The following is a 13733-nucleotide window of genomic DNA, read 5'->3' on the forward strand; positions in this document are numbered from 1 at the left end:
TATACTACACTCCTAGAAAAAAGGGTTCCACACGGGTTCTTCGACTGTCCCTATAGAATAACCCTTTTTGGTTCCAGGTAGAACCATTTTGGGATCAATGTAGAAACCTCAAAACGGTTCTAATTGGAACCAAAAGCATTTTAACTGGAACCAACAAGGGTTCTTCAAAGGGTTCTCCTATGTGGACAGTCAAATAACCCTTTTAGACTCTAGATAGCACCTTTTTTTCTAACAGAGTACATGAATAGGTTCATTGATGTCTTTTCCACAACAGTATCTCATTGTAATGTACATACCATGTTGCCACTCCAACTCATTTCCATATCTATATATCGATAAAAGAAATGATAACCAGTAGGTGTTTATGATGTAACGTGTCCGCTGTTTGATGTGTGGAGCCTTTGAAAAGTGTGTAGTGCCACCCTCTCTTTCTCATACATACAGCCTGTAATGGAAGAGAACCACAATGGATGGGGATTGCCTTTGGCTACAGTGTATGTAGGGGAGTGTGAAAGTTACCCTGCAGCCATGTTGGGTTGGAATAATACATCTCAAATGTCTAATCTAAAACAAACTATAATTGGATGCTCAAGACCATTCACTGAAAACCCCTTTATTGGCGTGCAATTGCGGCAAATGCAATGTTAATACACCACAGATTTGACATTTGACTTTAATTGTAGCCCCAGTGTTTTACAGGAAGTTCAATCCAATGTTAGACGTATACCTGAAGTTTGGCTCTAAGTTGATCAACCTGCGGACACCGCCATATGTGAGCACAATATTTCATTCATAACATAATTAAATGAGGGTGTCACACTTTCTACGTGACAGAGATAGCTGAGTGTCCCTACTAGGACAGTGTCCATATCAGGATAGCATCACGTTTCTATGGAAGTTGTGTCTGAGTCACAAGGTGTTGGTGTCAGAAGTGGGATCATTAATCCTTATAGAGAGATGGAAGTGGCTCTTCGGGAGTTTACAGTAGTGTTCCCCTGCTCAGTGTCAGGCTCCTAACAGCTGCACAGTTAGTGGCTGACACACGCCTAGGGAGCTCTCTCTCACACGTTTTGAGCTAGTGTCAGCATCTCACTGCCTGTCTGGGTTTGTGTTAAATGGAAGGTGCCAATTTGTCAGCTGAATTTGATACCTTGCTTAGAGTTATGGATCCATAGTTAGGAATATTACACGTACTTGTTTGTTTTGATGAAAACCTGCCAACATCTTGTTTGGATCTGCCATGAACTGAGTGGGCTTTTCTGCTTCCTGATTAGATGTTGTTACACGTTTGAAGGTAAGACCCAGGTGCAGACAATGTTGAAGTAACAAAGGTTTATTAATTTGAACACTGGCAGGCAAAGGTACAGGATGGCAGGCAGGCTTAGGGTCAAGTCAGGCAGAGGACGGTAATCCAGAGTAGTGGGGCAAAGGTACCAGATGGCAGGCAGGGTTAGGGTCAGGGTCAGGGCAGGCAGAAAGGACAAAATTAGAAAACAGGAAAGTAGACAAGGCAGGAACAAGGGGAAAAACAGGAGACAAAGGACTGTGAGACATGGGTTTAATTCTAGACACAGGAAATGTAGGAAGTATACGGAGGGTACGGGGCAACAGAGGACGAACAGCAAAGGGGTGGTCGCCCTGGTCGCCCAACTGCAGGATGGCACGAAGAGGGGGGCGAGCCAGGGGAGACGAAAAATTATCTTTAAGACCCAGCAGAGTACTCAATCCAACGAATGAGCTAGGTCTCTTGAAGGGACAGGTAGACACATAATGACCGGCAGTACCGCAATACAGACAACTCTGGGTGTCAAGTCTGTGTACGTGTTTGGCTGGAGACAGCCTAGCCCTGCCGAGCTGCATCGGCTCGGGAAGAGGTGAATCGGCAGTCTCCGGAGGCTCWTGGAGGYACTCGGGTAAGCTCGGATCCTCTCAGGGACGTAGATGCCGGGGACTTCCGGAGTTCATCAGATGCAAGGTGGGATCCTTGAGTGAGCGATTGGGACCACAATAGGACCTCTTCTCCATCCTACGTTCCCGTAGCCGACCATCGATCCGGATGGTTAAAGCGATGAGAGTCGAGATCCGTCGGTAGTTCTTGGGCTGCCAGCTCATCCTTTATCTCCTCCGATAATCCGTGCAGGAATGTGTCGAACCGTGCTTCCGGGTTCCAGGTACCCTCCGCTGCTAGCGTGCATAACTCCATCGCATAGTTTGCCACAGTGAGGGAATCCTCCCGAAGCAACTTCCAGGCAGCCTCTCTCCCAGACCACGGAACCTCTAACTTCTCACCTCCGCCACGAATCCTCCAGACTGAAGCATATGGCCGACTGTTGTTCCCAAACGGCAGTAGCCCAAGCGAGGGCCCTCCCGGACATCAGCGTGATGAGGTAAACTATCTTAAAGCGGTCTGAGGGAAAAGAGGAAGGTTGCAGCTCCATGACGAGGGAACGCTGAGCGAGAAACGCCCGACAAGTGCCTGACTCTCCATCGATGTGCTCCAGGGGAGGTAAGCGGGGTTCCCGGGAAACCGGGGTGACGGCACTGCTACCAACCTGGTTACTGAGGGGCCGAGAGGTTACCGCCGTGGTAGGCTGCCTAGTAGACAACCCACGGACTTGCTCCCATAATGTGTCGAATGCTTGTTCGTGATGTTCAGCCACGACCTGGAACCATTCCATCAGACCATGAAGCAACTCCTCGTGCCTTCCAATGACAGCTCCTTGGGAGGCGATGGAGTTGCGCAGCTGGTCCGAGTCTGCTGGGTCAGTCATGGCCAGTTCATACTAACACGTTTGAAGGTAAGACCCAGGTGCAGACAATGTCGAAGTAACAAAAAATGTATTAATTCGAACACTGGCAGGCAAAGGTACAGGATGGCAGGCAGGCTCAGCGTCAGGTCAGGCAGGGGTTGGTAATCTAGAGTAGTGGGGCAAAGGTACCGGACGGCAGGCAGGCTCAGGGTCATGGTCAGGGCAGGCAGAGGTCAGTAATCCAGAGTAGAGGGCAAAGGTACAGGACGGCAGGCAGGGTCAGGGTCAGGGCAGGCACAAAAGACAAAACTGGGAAAACAAGAAAATAGACAAGGCAGGAGCAAGGGGGGAAAACTCTGTTCGTTTTGAGGAACAAAACGAACAGGCAACAGACAAACAGAAAACACAGGTATAAATGCACAGGGGATAATGGGGAAGATGGGCAACACCTGGAGGAGGGTGGAGACAATCACAAAGACAGGTGAAACAGATCAGGGCGTGACAGTTGTACTAATCGACTGAACCAGCTAAAGCATTTCCATTCAGGGGTTTGTTCTTGTCCACTTCCCACTGCTTTACCATACTTTTTCCCTGCAAGACATCCAGACACCTCTGATCTGCATCGTCCCCTAATCACTCCTATCAACATCTCTAAGCAACCCGTCCAATCAGCCATCAAACCAGACAGTCGGCCAATCATCACTAGTTGTTGAGCTCTGTTTTATCCATCACATTTGACTTTAGAGGTCACCATGTGTTTAGGTTGGCCCAAACATGACGGATGGCCACCGGCCTGCCAAAAATATCACTGGGATATTACTGGCCCTGGTCAGCGGGGAAACCTGTAATACAGTACTGTATTAGGATTAATGGAGGTGGATTACTGCAGGCCTGGCCTATTAGGATGGGACCAGACAGGTTAAGCTATGTGAACTGGAAACCCTATAACTGGGCCGTGAGGTCTCCACTCTGTCAATTACAAGTATCTAATGTTACCCTACAGTTTAGCTCTGTCATGCATCTAATATGATTAGGTAAAATGCATTGTGTTTTTAAAGTATGGCCTTACTAATGACGTGAGACCAGTTATGAAATTGTTGAAATACAAATGTTTATTCGTCTCATAGTCTTATTACTCTTTCATCACGAGGAAAATCTGAACCATAACAAGGAAAAGATAGTGTTAAGGGCTGTCTTCTCTCCTCATGTCCTACGGGGACACAGAGGAGTGTAGAGGGAAGCGATTCAGGTTGAACCAAAATGCAGCATTCGGGAATTAAGCATCTTTTTTTATTATTAACGACGATGGCAACACGAAACAAAACACTCCAAATATACCAAAACAAGAAAACGACGTTGACAACCTGAACATAATCTACATAACTAAAAGCGTAAACTACGGGACAGGAACTAGACGACATCAAAATAAACGAACAGCCAAACAGTCCGTATGGTACATACATTACAACGACACAGGAGACAATCACCCACAAACAAACAGTGAGAACACCCTACCTAAATATGACTCTTAATTAGAGGAGACGCAAAACACCTGCCTCTAATTAATGAGCTAACCTAGGCAACACAAACCAACATAGAAACAGATAACATAGACTGCCCACCCAAAACACAAGTGCCCTGACCTAAAACATTACAAAACAACATAAAAACAGGTCAGGACCGTTACAAAAATCCAGAAAATCTCCCCACTCATAGGTTGCGATCCGCCTGGGGTTTTGCGCACACCCCTAGTAGCCTGGGATATTTCAACAGCAAGAGCATAAGTCATTGGGAAGGGTTCGGGGTGGTGCATGTTGACTACGGTGGTTGGGCCTCGGCTCTGGATGCTGTCGCGCACAGACCACGCATATTGTTCACTGGCCCGGCTCTGTTTTCTTGCCCTCCTTTCTGTTCCAATGACCTACCCTAAAACTTAAATCCTAAATGAATGGCCTCAGCACCTGGGAAAGGGGCAGCCCCGGGTACAATGGGCGCAGCCACCCCGGGACCAAGGGCGCGCCACCGTGGTAGATGAGGGGCAGCACCAAAGGGACAACGTGGGCGCGAGCACCGGGGGGACAAAAAGCAAGAGGGCATTAGCGACGTTGCGTTTGGGGACATAACCATAGGGCATGTACGGAACAAAGAGGGCTAGCACGGACATTTAAGCGAGGGCACAGCAATCCGGGACAAGGGCAGCAGCCAACCGGGACAATGCGAGATGCACACTGGGACACAGGGGCAGCACTCGCGGACATTTTAGGGGAGCCACCCGTGGACACCCGAGGAAGTGGGTGGCCCCCCTTCCTGCCCTCCCCCCAGTCCCCACGGGACATCAAGCAGCAACCACTACTCGGATCGTCTCCCGTGAACAAGGTGCAGCGTTCCAAAGGCTGCACAGGCCTCCGGCACGCGCTTGACCGAATGGGACGGCATCGCCGAGCCAGGATTTGCCTTGAATGACCGGCCTTTCCGAGCACGCAGGTTCCCGTGGAGGGGAACGGTTCGTGGCAGGTGCATTTCGGCAGGAACGGCTCTTGGGCTGCGTCTATTGGCACGGCACCGGCTCCTGCTGGGTCTCGGCCCAGGGGGACGTGCTCTGCGCTTAGGTTCTATTGTGCAGGACGGCTCTGGCTTGGGTTCATGGCCAGGAGAGCAAAGAGATCTGGACTAAGAGTCAGAGGGGAGCAAGGAAGGGACGCTCTGGCTTGGCAATAGGAATAAGAGCAGGACGGCTCTGGCTGGGATCATAAAGAGCTAGTGGAAAAGGATCAATAGTTTTTTAAAACACAGGGGTTTCTGGGCTGGGTGCATCCGGCAAGAGGGAGACGGCTGCGTGGGCTGTGCATTGTGGGAGGGCATTCAGATCAGCTCTGGCTTGGTCATTTCAGGCGGGCAGCCGGACGGCTTCTTGTAGGAGGAACTAGAATGAGAGATCATGCTTGGCTGCGTGGGTCTACCAAATGGCTACTGGGCTGCGGCTGTGAGAGTACGAGGAAAACAGCAAAAGATAGAGAGAACCCGGGAGAGACAGCCTGGGTACGGGGGCGCTGCACATTTATTGGTTTAGGAACTGGTAGCATGGAGGTGGCACCGCCCCACCTGGGTTCACTATATTAACCCGGACAGGCCGTGAAGGATGGTACATATACTAAGGGACACCTTTTAACCCTTCTCATGCTCTCCTTTTCTGGAGCTCACCACCCTGAGCCCCTCTCCCACCAGACCTTACCAAGGTTTAGAAACTTGTAACAGACCCCGTAGCCCTGCCAGTACCATCAGGAGGACCCCAGCTCTGGGGAAATGGTGGGCCCCGCCAGGGCTGGGGGCGAGGTTGGAATTGAGCCGCGCCGTCTCTCCTGGCGTCTCCCTGAGGGTCCTTGCAGGCCCCTAAGGAGACATCTGTGTTTGCGGGAACAAAGAAACTTTGCAAACCTTCGCCAGAGGAGTGAAAAACCTACCTTTGAACAGCTCCCCTACCTAACCTGACTGTAAGCCGGCTGGTTCGGCCGGTGATCCTGCTCTGTTCTAGTAGTAGTTGCATCCACGCCGCTCACCGGTCTTGGTGTTGTGCGCATCCTTGCCTTACAAGGAGTGGTCGTGCTCATGTGATGTGGGGGTCAAGAGTGTGAATGACTATGGCTCTTAATTTTGCCCGGGTCCCTTACCACCAAATAGAAAATTTTAATTAGTAGATTCACAAAATTGAAAACACATGTTAAGTATGTTATCTACATTACCACTTTCCTGTAAGTGGTATACATAGGTCCACACACCGACTGAAATCGTTGAAAGGGTTTTGTTATGGTGGCCCAATTGAGTGGAATACGGACACCCCAGACCACGGCCACCCCGCCCAGACACGCACAGCAGAGAGGTGGCCCGATTTGGTCTGTTCCTGACCGAGCCTCAGGGTGGTTTGGAACCAACAACCCCTGTCGTGCCGCACACGATTAGAACCCGACGCGCCCCACAGGCAGGAGATCCGGGCCCACATGGGAATTAGAGGCGGCCAAGCTATTCTCGTTGTTGTGGGGGGCTAGAGCAAGAAGGTGTCCTAGTTCACTCTTTGAGGAGGGGAATTTTTGGGCGGGTTCCTTTAGGGAAGGTGGGGTTGGACGTTCACCCATTTTTCTCACTGGTTTGGTTACTCCCCGGTGCTATTCAACATGGGACATCCCACGGCTTTCTGGATGGCAAACGCATGTCTCACGACTCTAGCACCCCACTCCAGTTTGGCCGGCAAGGCTTTAGGGCACAATGGTGGGTTAATTTTAGTCCTCGGGCATCTACCTTTGGCTTATGTTATATGGTTTACACTCCACAGCGCCCTGATACTTCCCGGGGTTGGTTGTACATTATGTTGCCACACGGCACTATAGCTGACGCCCCAGGGGAAAACTACGACCCAGTGGGTACGGAGCGCCCCCTCCCCAAGCCCTGGGGCCCCCACTGGTTATCTGGGAACCCGGGACCCAGGGGGGACAGACAACCCCACCACGGCCGCTTCCCCCCCCCTTATGAACGACCCCATTTTTACCTCCCCGTTTGCTTCCTCCCCCAAACTAAATTACACACAAGAAAATGAGGCCCGCCATTATTACTATCTACTGAGCGGTAGTTGGTTTCCCTTTACTACAAGGACGGGCAGGCTAAACGGCCCGGCCTGGGTATACCGGGATTCCCCAATCTCGGGCCACTATCCCACCTCCTCCATGTTCTTTTTCCTGTTACATTATCACTGTTTTTGATTCCTTCATCTATTTGGACTTTTGGCTCCCTTGGTGCCTTGCCTTTGTTGGTCCCTTGCAAAGAACAGTATTAAGACGATGTTTACACTGATCCTGCGGCGGCGCATGGGTCCTAATGGTTTAACTTGGTGTTTTGGACTAGCGGTACACGGGCCCCGTTCGTTATTCTTTATCCTTCTTAAATGATCACTCGGTAGGAGACTTTTAGCTGCGGTGCGATTTTCCACCAACACAACCCACTAACGATTACTAAATGCCCAACCCTTCCCCCTTGGCAAGGGTTCTTGTTGTTTCTTCTCTTTGTTCTTTTGTTGTAAACATCAGCGCACAAGTTAATCACGCGTTGGGACCTCCCTTTTTTAACTTGAAAATATAAATTTACTGGCCAGAATTTGGCAAAGTCTTATTCCTTTCCAGAGAATGCCCATTGTCACAACAGGGTAAAACATGGCTTTTTTCTTTTGGCCTGCCAGTTTTGGACCAACACACATAGTTAAGATGTTGAGAGGTTCTTTGGGATTGGTATCCTTACCAGCCCCAAGACAGGAGACCCTTGGCGGCCTTTACTTCTATGGCAGGCCCCGAATGGGCCCCAGGGGTGTGTGTTAATGTTCACTATACAATTACAGCTCTGAATGGGTCCAGGGTTTGTGTGGTATTAATGCCAATTATAATACAACAGTGGTGAATGGCCAGGTGGTTGGTGGTTATAATGTCAGGAATTATAAATACCAGGGGCAGAATAGCCTCTTAGGTTCTTGGTTCGCAGGGAGGATAATAAATGTAATAATACGGGAATTGCCCCATTTTATGGAAGGTTTTATCGGTGTCTTTTATCCTATTAATATGACAGTTCCCAGGACCGGGAAAGTTTATTGGAAAAGCTTTGATATAAGCATGAGACCAGAAATAAAAGGACTTTGTTATGGCGAATATCTATTATATACAAAAACCGAGGCCCCTTATTGTCAATTGGCACCTCACCGGCCGTAGTTGGGTGGGGGAGTTCATGGGGTTTTGGCATGGAAGGCGAATAGCTTTTCAGAATAGCGGCTTTTTTGTATTACATTCACCACATGGGGAACGATTTTAAGTCACTCCCTCCACGAAAACTTGGGGGCCGGTTAATCAAGATCCAAGATGCCCCAAAAGGACAGGGTAATTTATTATTACAACTACGCGAAACTATCATGTCCATCATCCAGCGTTCACCTATTTGTCGGGGCGGCTGAAAACTCAATTCTACTCAGCCCCGCAGAAGACGAAAGTAGACCAGGACAGAAGTCGGCCCCTACTGGCGCTTGTCTTTCTGTCACACGTAGAATCCTTCCCTTGAGCACCCATGAGAGGCCGGCTCGGAATATATCAACATGGCTAACACACCCAAAAGGGTTGTAAAACACTAACCCATCTGGAGGCATCTTTATGAACACACACACAGTTTGGCCACACAGTGTGGGGTTAGAATAGATCAACCAAGACCTAAGCACAAACGACAAGTCGAGGCGGAAGAGCCTAGCGCAAAGGGCATGGCCTTCAATAGGTGGGACTCAAGGATCTAAATGCGGAGAAACAGGGTGGAACTATACGAATTGGATTCCAGAGGAACCTACAACAATCTTAAGCCAAAAGGAAGGAGGAAAAAGAGATGATCCGATGTGCACAGGAGGGGGCATAGTAGGACAGGCCCCTCCGAGCCCCGATCGACCCGCGAAACAGGGAAAGAAACGAGGAAATGCCTAGACCGCGCCAACCCTTTACCTATTTCCGGTAGAATATGAGGGTGCGTGAACAGCCGAAGAGGAAGGAAGGGAGCACGGGGTTATTTGGTTAGATATTGGATATTTATGGGAAAGTACGATGGGAATCAGACATATAAATTTTGTATGGGAAAAGTTAATGGCTTTGGGACTAATATTTATATATTTTATACTAATTACAATTAGAAAGAGATTTTGTTTAGAAGGATGGGAATAGATCCACTGTTTAATATATATTGTCCCATTGTTTTGTAGCTCAGTTCCCTTTTATTAAGACTTTATTTACGGTTTTTTTTGCTCATATTTGCTCAGAGGGTGACAATAATCTGCGTACCTGTGACTTTAATAGATGCAATGTTATGGCTCCCAGCTTGTTTCATGCTTACAGTTTCTTCAATTGTAGCTATTTTGGTAAGAGCCCTTTCCGTCTGTCTGTCTGTCTTGTTCTGTTTGGCGGTTTCAGCATTCCTATGAAGAATGTAAATGTTAGAAATCTTGGTCTTGGCGTTTCCTCCTATAGCTGCTCTTTTAACTTCTGACTGAGATATTCACCTTATTGAATCGTGGCGGGCCGACTGGTCGTGTCGCTGTAATCTTTGCTGCAACATGTTGCGTGCGCATCACTCTTACAGCTAAAACCTGGAGGCAGCAGCCCCTCTGGGAGAAGCAGTACCAAACGCTACGACGAGACAAGAGGCCAATCCGTGGTCTGAGCTAGTGGTGTGAAAACTAAGGGTGTATGTTCCGTTTAGGAGCACGCTTTTTTGGCAACAAAATTCCACAAATAAATGAGTCCATACGCTGTTTTCTACGTCATATTTTCTCACCGTTTCGTGCTAATTGATCATGTACCAGGCTTGCTGATTGCGTACATCTGTTCTTACATTTGGATATTTTTGTTAAGCAGCTATGTTTTCATCATTTAAATTTAGTTTCAATGCCCGTAGATATGCATCACAAACGGTGCCGGGAGTGGCCAAATGTGTCGATGCAAGGGTGTGGGTTGGTGAATTAAGTATAGGTCTGGAATCAAAACCTGCACACTGCGGTCTCCATTGCCAAGTTTTTAAACGCACATGGCTGACTGCTGTGTACATAATATGGAATCTTATTGTAGTTGCAAATAGTCACTGCATCTACTTTCGGAGTGCTTGACTGTATTTAATACAGATTCTGAGTATAAAGATTGGTTTCTGTACATTGTGTAAACATATGTCGGTCAAAATGGAAGCTTATTAGAGTAATTCACACATTTTAGACAATATTTGGTGATTAAACAAACATTAGACGGTTAAGAATTTGTGCTTGCATTATTTAATAGTTTTGCACACCTCAGGTGTGGAATGAGACATTGTCATGTCCATTCATAAGGGACCATTTTTACTCTCCTTATGTGCATGAACGAGCTAAGGCAACATTACTAGTGGACAAAGTAGAAATCAAATAATTTATAAGAATGTTAATAGAATTTAGCATCAGAAAAAACGAACAAGGTTCCACATTTTTTTGATTAAGGTTGTTTGGCTATCCGTACACTTTTCCATATACTTGTGTAGGTAATGTTCAATTCTCATGTATTGGCCACACGGGGGTAGAAGTGGTGAGTCCAATACGACTTGAAAAAGAGTCAATCGGGGAAAAATGCTTTTGTGTTGCTTTTTGGAAGAAATCTATCATTATTATCAGGTCAACTTAGGTTAATTTGTTTGTTAAACTCGTTCAAGATTTAGCTTTTTTAAAATGTATTGAATTTTATTATGACTGGTTTAATAAACAATGTATAGCAAATAGGCATTAGGATGGCTACACAAATTGGGGTTTGAATTTCAAAATAATTCAGAAATACAGTTTACTGTAGCCTACTTTTGGCTGACATGAAAGGGAATTTAATCCGGTGTTGATTGACTGATGATACTGATGAAAGAATAACTTGTAGGCTACGCATATGGGTGTATTTTGTGGCACAATACACAAATGATATGCTGCGACAATTGCCTTGGAATAATGGTACGGCAGAAGACGGCGGCGTGTTGTCCTTAGTCCCGATTGTCCGGGGTGTAACGGTTTCAGTCAAAACTGTGTGGGTGAGCAGCACGTCGTCCATCCTCTGTTGTGGGCACGCTCGCTTGGTACGAATATTGTTTAATTGTCACCGCTGAACCCGGCGCAAGGACTTCCATTATTTCTCAATTCACGTCTGGTAGTGGGCTGTGCTACAGTAATAACGGAGGCTGGTTGTTTCTTGTTTTGGTTTTGAATTGTCATGGTCTTTTGTGGAATGTTTGAGTTGGTGATAAGAATTGGATTGGGAAACTGTGTTACTGTGCGCTATGGATATAGCAAGTCGCTTTTCAACATCAGACCTCTAAGACCATCGAGGCTATGACCTTTTCGTTGCGACGTGAAATAGACGGAGCATCAAACCACTGAGACCCCATACGTTTGCTCTCTGTGTTATTCGCTACTGCACGTAGCCTATATCGCTTATTCTCGTTTAAATTCTTACTGCAATTCTTATCATGGAAGAGGACACCAACACTTTGGCCGCGGTTTGAGTATTGACATTCTCTTTTTAGATTAGATATTAGTCTTAGCGTGGTGGTGATTTCTGTGCTGGATAAGGGCGTTGTCTCTCCTCCTTCATGCCTGACGGGAGAGGAGAAAGATTCTCCATCTCTTAATTCTGACCAAAATGCAGCATTCGGAAGTAAGCCATCTTTTTATTATTAACGACGATGGCAACACGAAACAAAACACTTTCAAATATACAAAACAGAAACGACGTTGACGAAAACCTGAACGTAAACTTACATAACTAAACGTAAACTCAGGACAGGAAACAGACGACATCAAAATAAACGAACGCCAAACAGTCCCGTTGGTACATACATTCAAACGACACAGGAGACATCACTACCCCACAAACAAACAGCGTGAGAACACCCTACCTAAATAATCTTTCTTTATGTTTTTCTTTTTTTATTTTGGCTTTTTTGATTTTTATATAGAGAGAACGCAAAACACTTGCCTCTAATTAAAGAGCCATAACCAGGCAACCACACACAAATAGAAACAGATAACATAGACTGCCCACACCAAAACACATGCCCTGACTAACACATACAAAAACAACATAAAACAGGTCAGACCGTTACAGAATAGTTACACTCAACTATTTGACTTGACAGACCCTCTAATGTTGTGGTAACTATTCAATCTGAATTCTGCACTGGACCTCAGTATCCGAGAAGAAACCTTAGAGGATCATTTCTCTCTCTTTCAGGTCACACAGGGCGCCTGCTTAAGTCCCTGTGCTTCACCGGTATGGCTTTCCTGCTGCTACACATCATCTACCAGGTTACCATCAACAGTCTGCTAGCAGGAGACAGCATAGAACCCAACTTCAACTGTGAGTACCAATCTTCTCTACTACACTCCCATTAAAGTGTGATGTCATTTCTACCTCATTTACAGACACGAACACGTGCAGGAATGTACATTGAAGAAAAATATGAACGCAATATGTAAAGTGTTGGTCCCATGTTTCATGAGCTGAACTAAAGTATCCCAGATATTTTTCACCTTGTGCTGGGGACAATAAAAGGGTTGAAGTCTGTAGAGGGAGCATCCACCCCAGTGAGTGGGACATGGGCTGGCTGGGGCTGCAGGGTGGGGTTGAGCGGAGGTTACAGCCCAGTCCACGCCTAGATCAGGTTACCCACTGGCCCGACACCAGGGTTTTCAGACCAGAACCTGAGACCTGGTCTGCGCCGCGGCCCAACACAGGCCCCGCTGTTGCTGCTGCAAACCACTGGCACAAATCTCTCCGAGTAGCAATATAAGCCACAACATCTGCACTCAAGATGGGGATAAACTCCCTCACTCCCATGCTGCCCTGACAGAAGTGCATTCAAACCCCCACCGAAAATTCAGAGCGAAGGTGGTCTGTCTTACGTGTAGAGTACAATCATAAAATGTTTTAAATGATGTGCGGGGTCTTCAAGTTGCGTAAGAACCTTTGAAACGCCTGTCTGACCCTAGTGTTAGCATGCACGGTGTTACGTCAAAAGACTTAACGAAAACAATCGATCAAAGATTCACCAAGTTTTGAAAAACCAAGTGGAACTTTGTGTGCTATGTATAAATAGTTTTTTGGGGTAAAAAGTTGGAATTATGTATCACCTGTAAACCTCCGTCTAGACAGGACAACGCTGTTCTATTGTAAACAGCTGAGTTAACAGACTTTTTTCTCTCAAATACCCCGGGACAATTCCAGAATACTGATGAAAATAGGCTGCCAAACATAATACAGTGGAAAGTTACGGCAATGCTGAAGTCAGTTGAAGTCAGAATGCAATGAACAGATAATATAAGCAGAAATAATAGTGTTCACTATAGACGGTGCTCGTGGGTAAATAATAGTGTTCACTATAGACGGTGCTCTTGGGTAAATAATAGTGTTCACTATAGAC

At 46.9% G+C, this 13733-nt stretch overlaps 1 protein-coding gene across 1 annotated transcript in view; it reads left to right on the plus strand.

Annotated features, from left to right (window-relative positions):
- LOC111973502 (piezo-type mechanosensitive ion channel component 2-like) overlaps window positions 1-13733 on the plus strand; it is a 221509-nt gene that overhangs the window by 42301 nt on the left and 165475 nt on the right. The window contains 1 exon segment of the mRNA XM_070446791.1: window positions 12545-12670. Within this exon segment, the coding sequence (XP_070302892.1) occupies window positions 12545-12670 (126 nt within the window).

The sequence above is a fragment of the Salvelinus sp. IW2-2015 genome, linkage group LG14 (genome assembly GCF_002910315.2).
Source record: "Salvelinus sp. IW2-2015 linkage group LG14, ASM291031v2, whole genome shotgun sequence".
NCBI lineage: Eukaryota > Metazoa > Chordata > Actinopteri > Salmoniformes > Salmonidae > Salvelinus > Salvelinus sp. IW2-2015.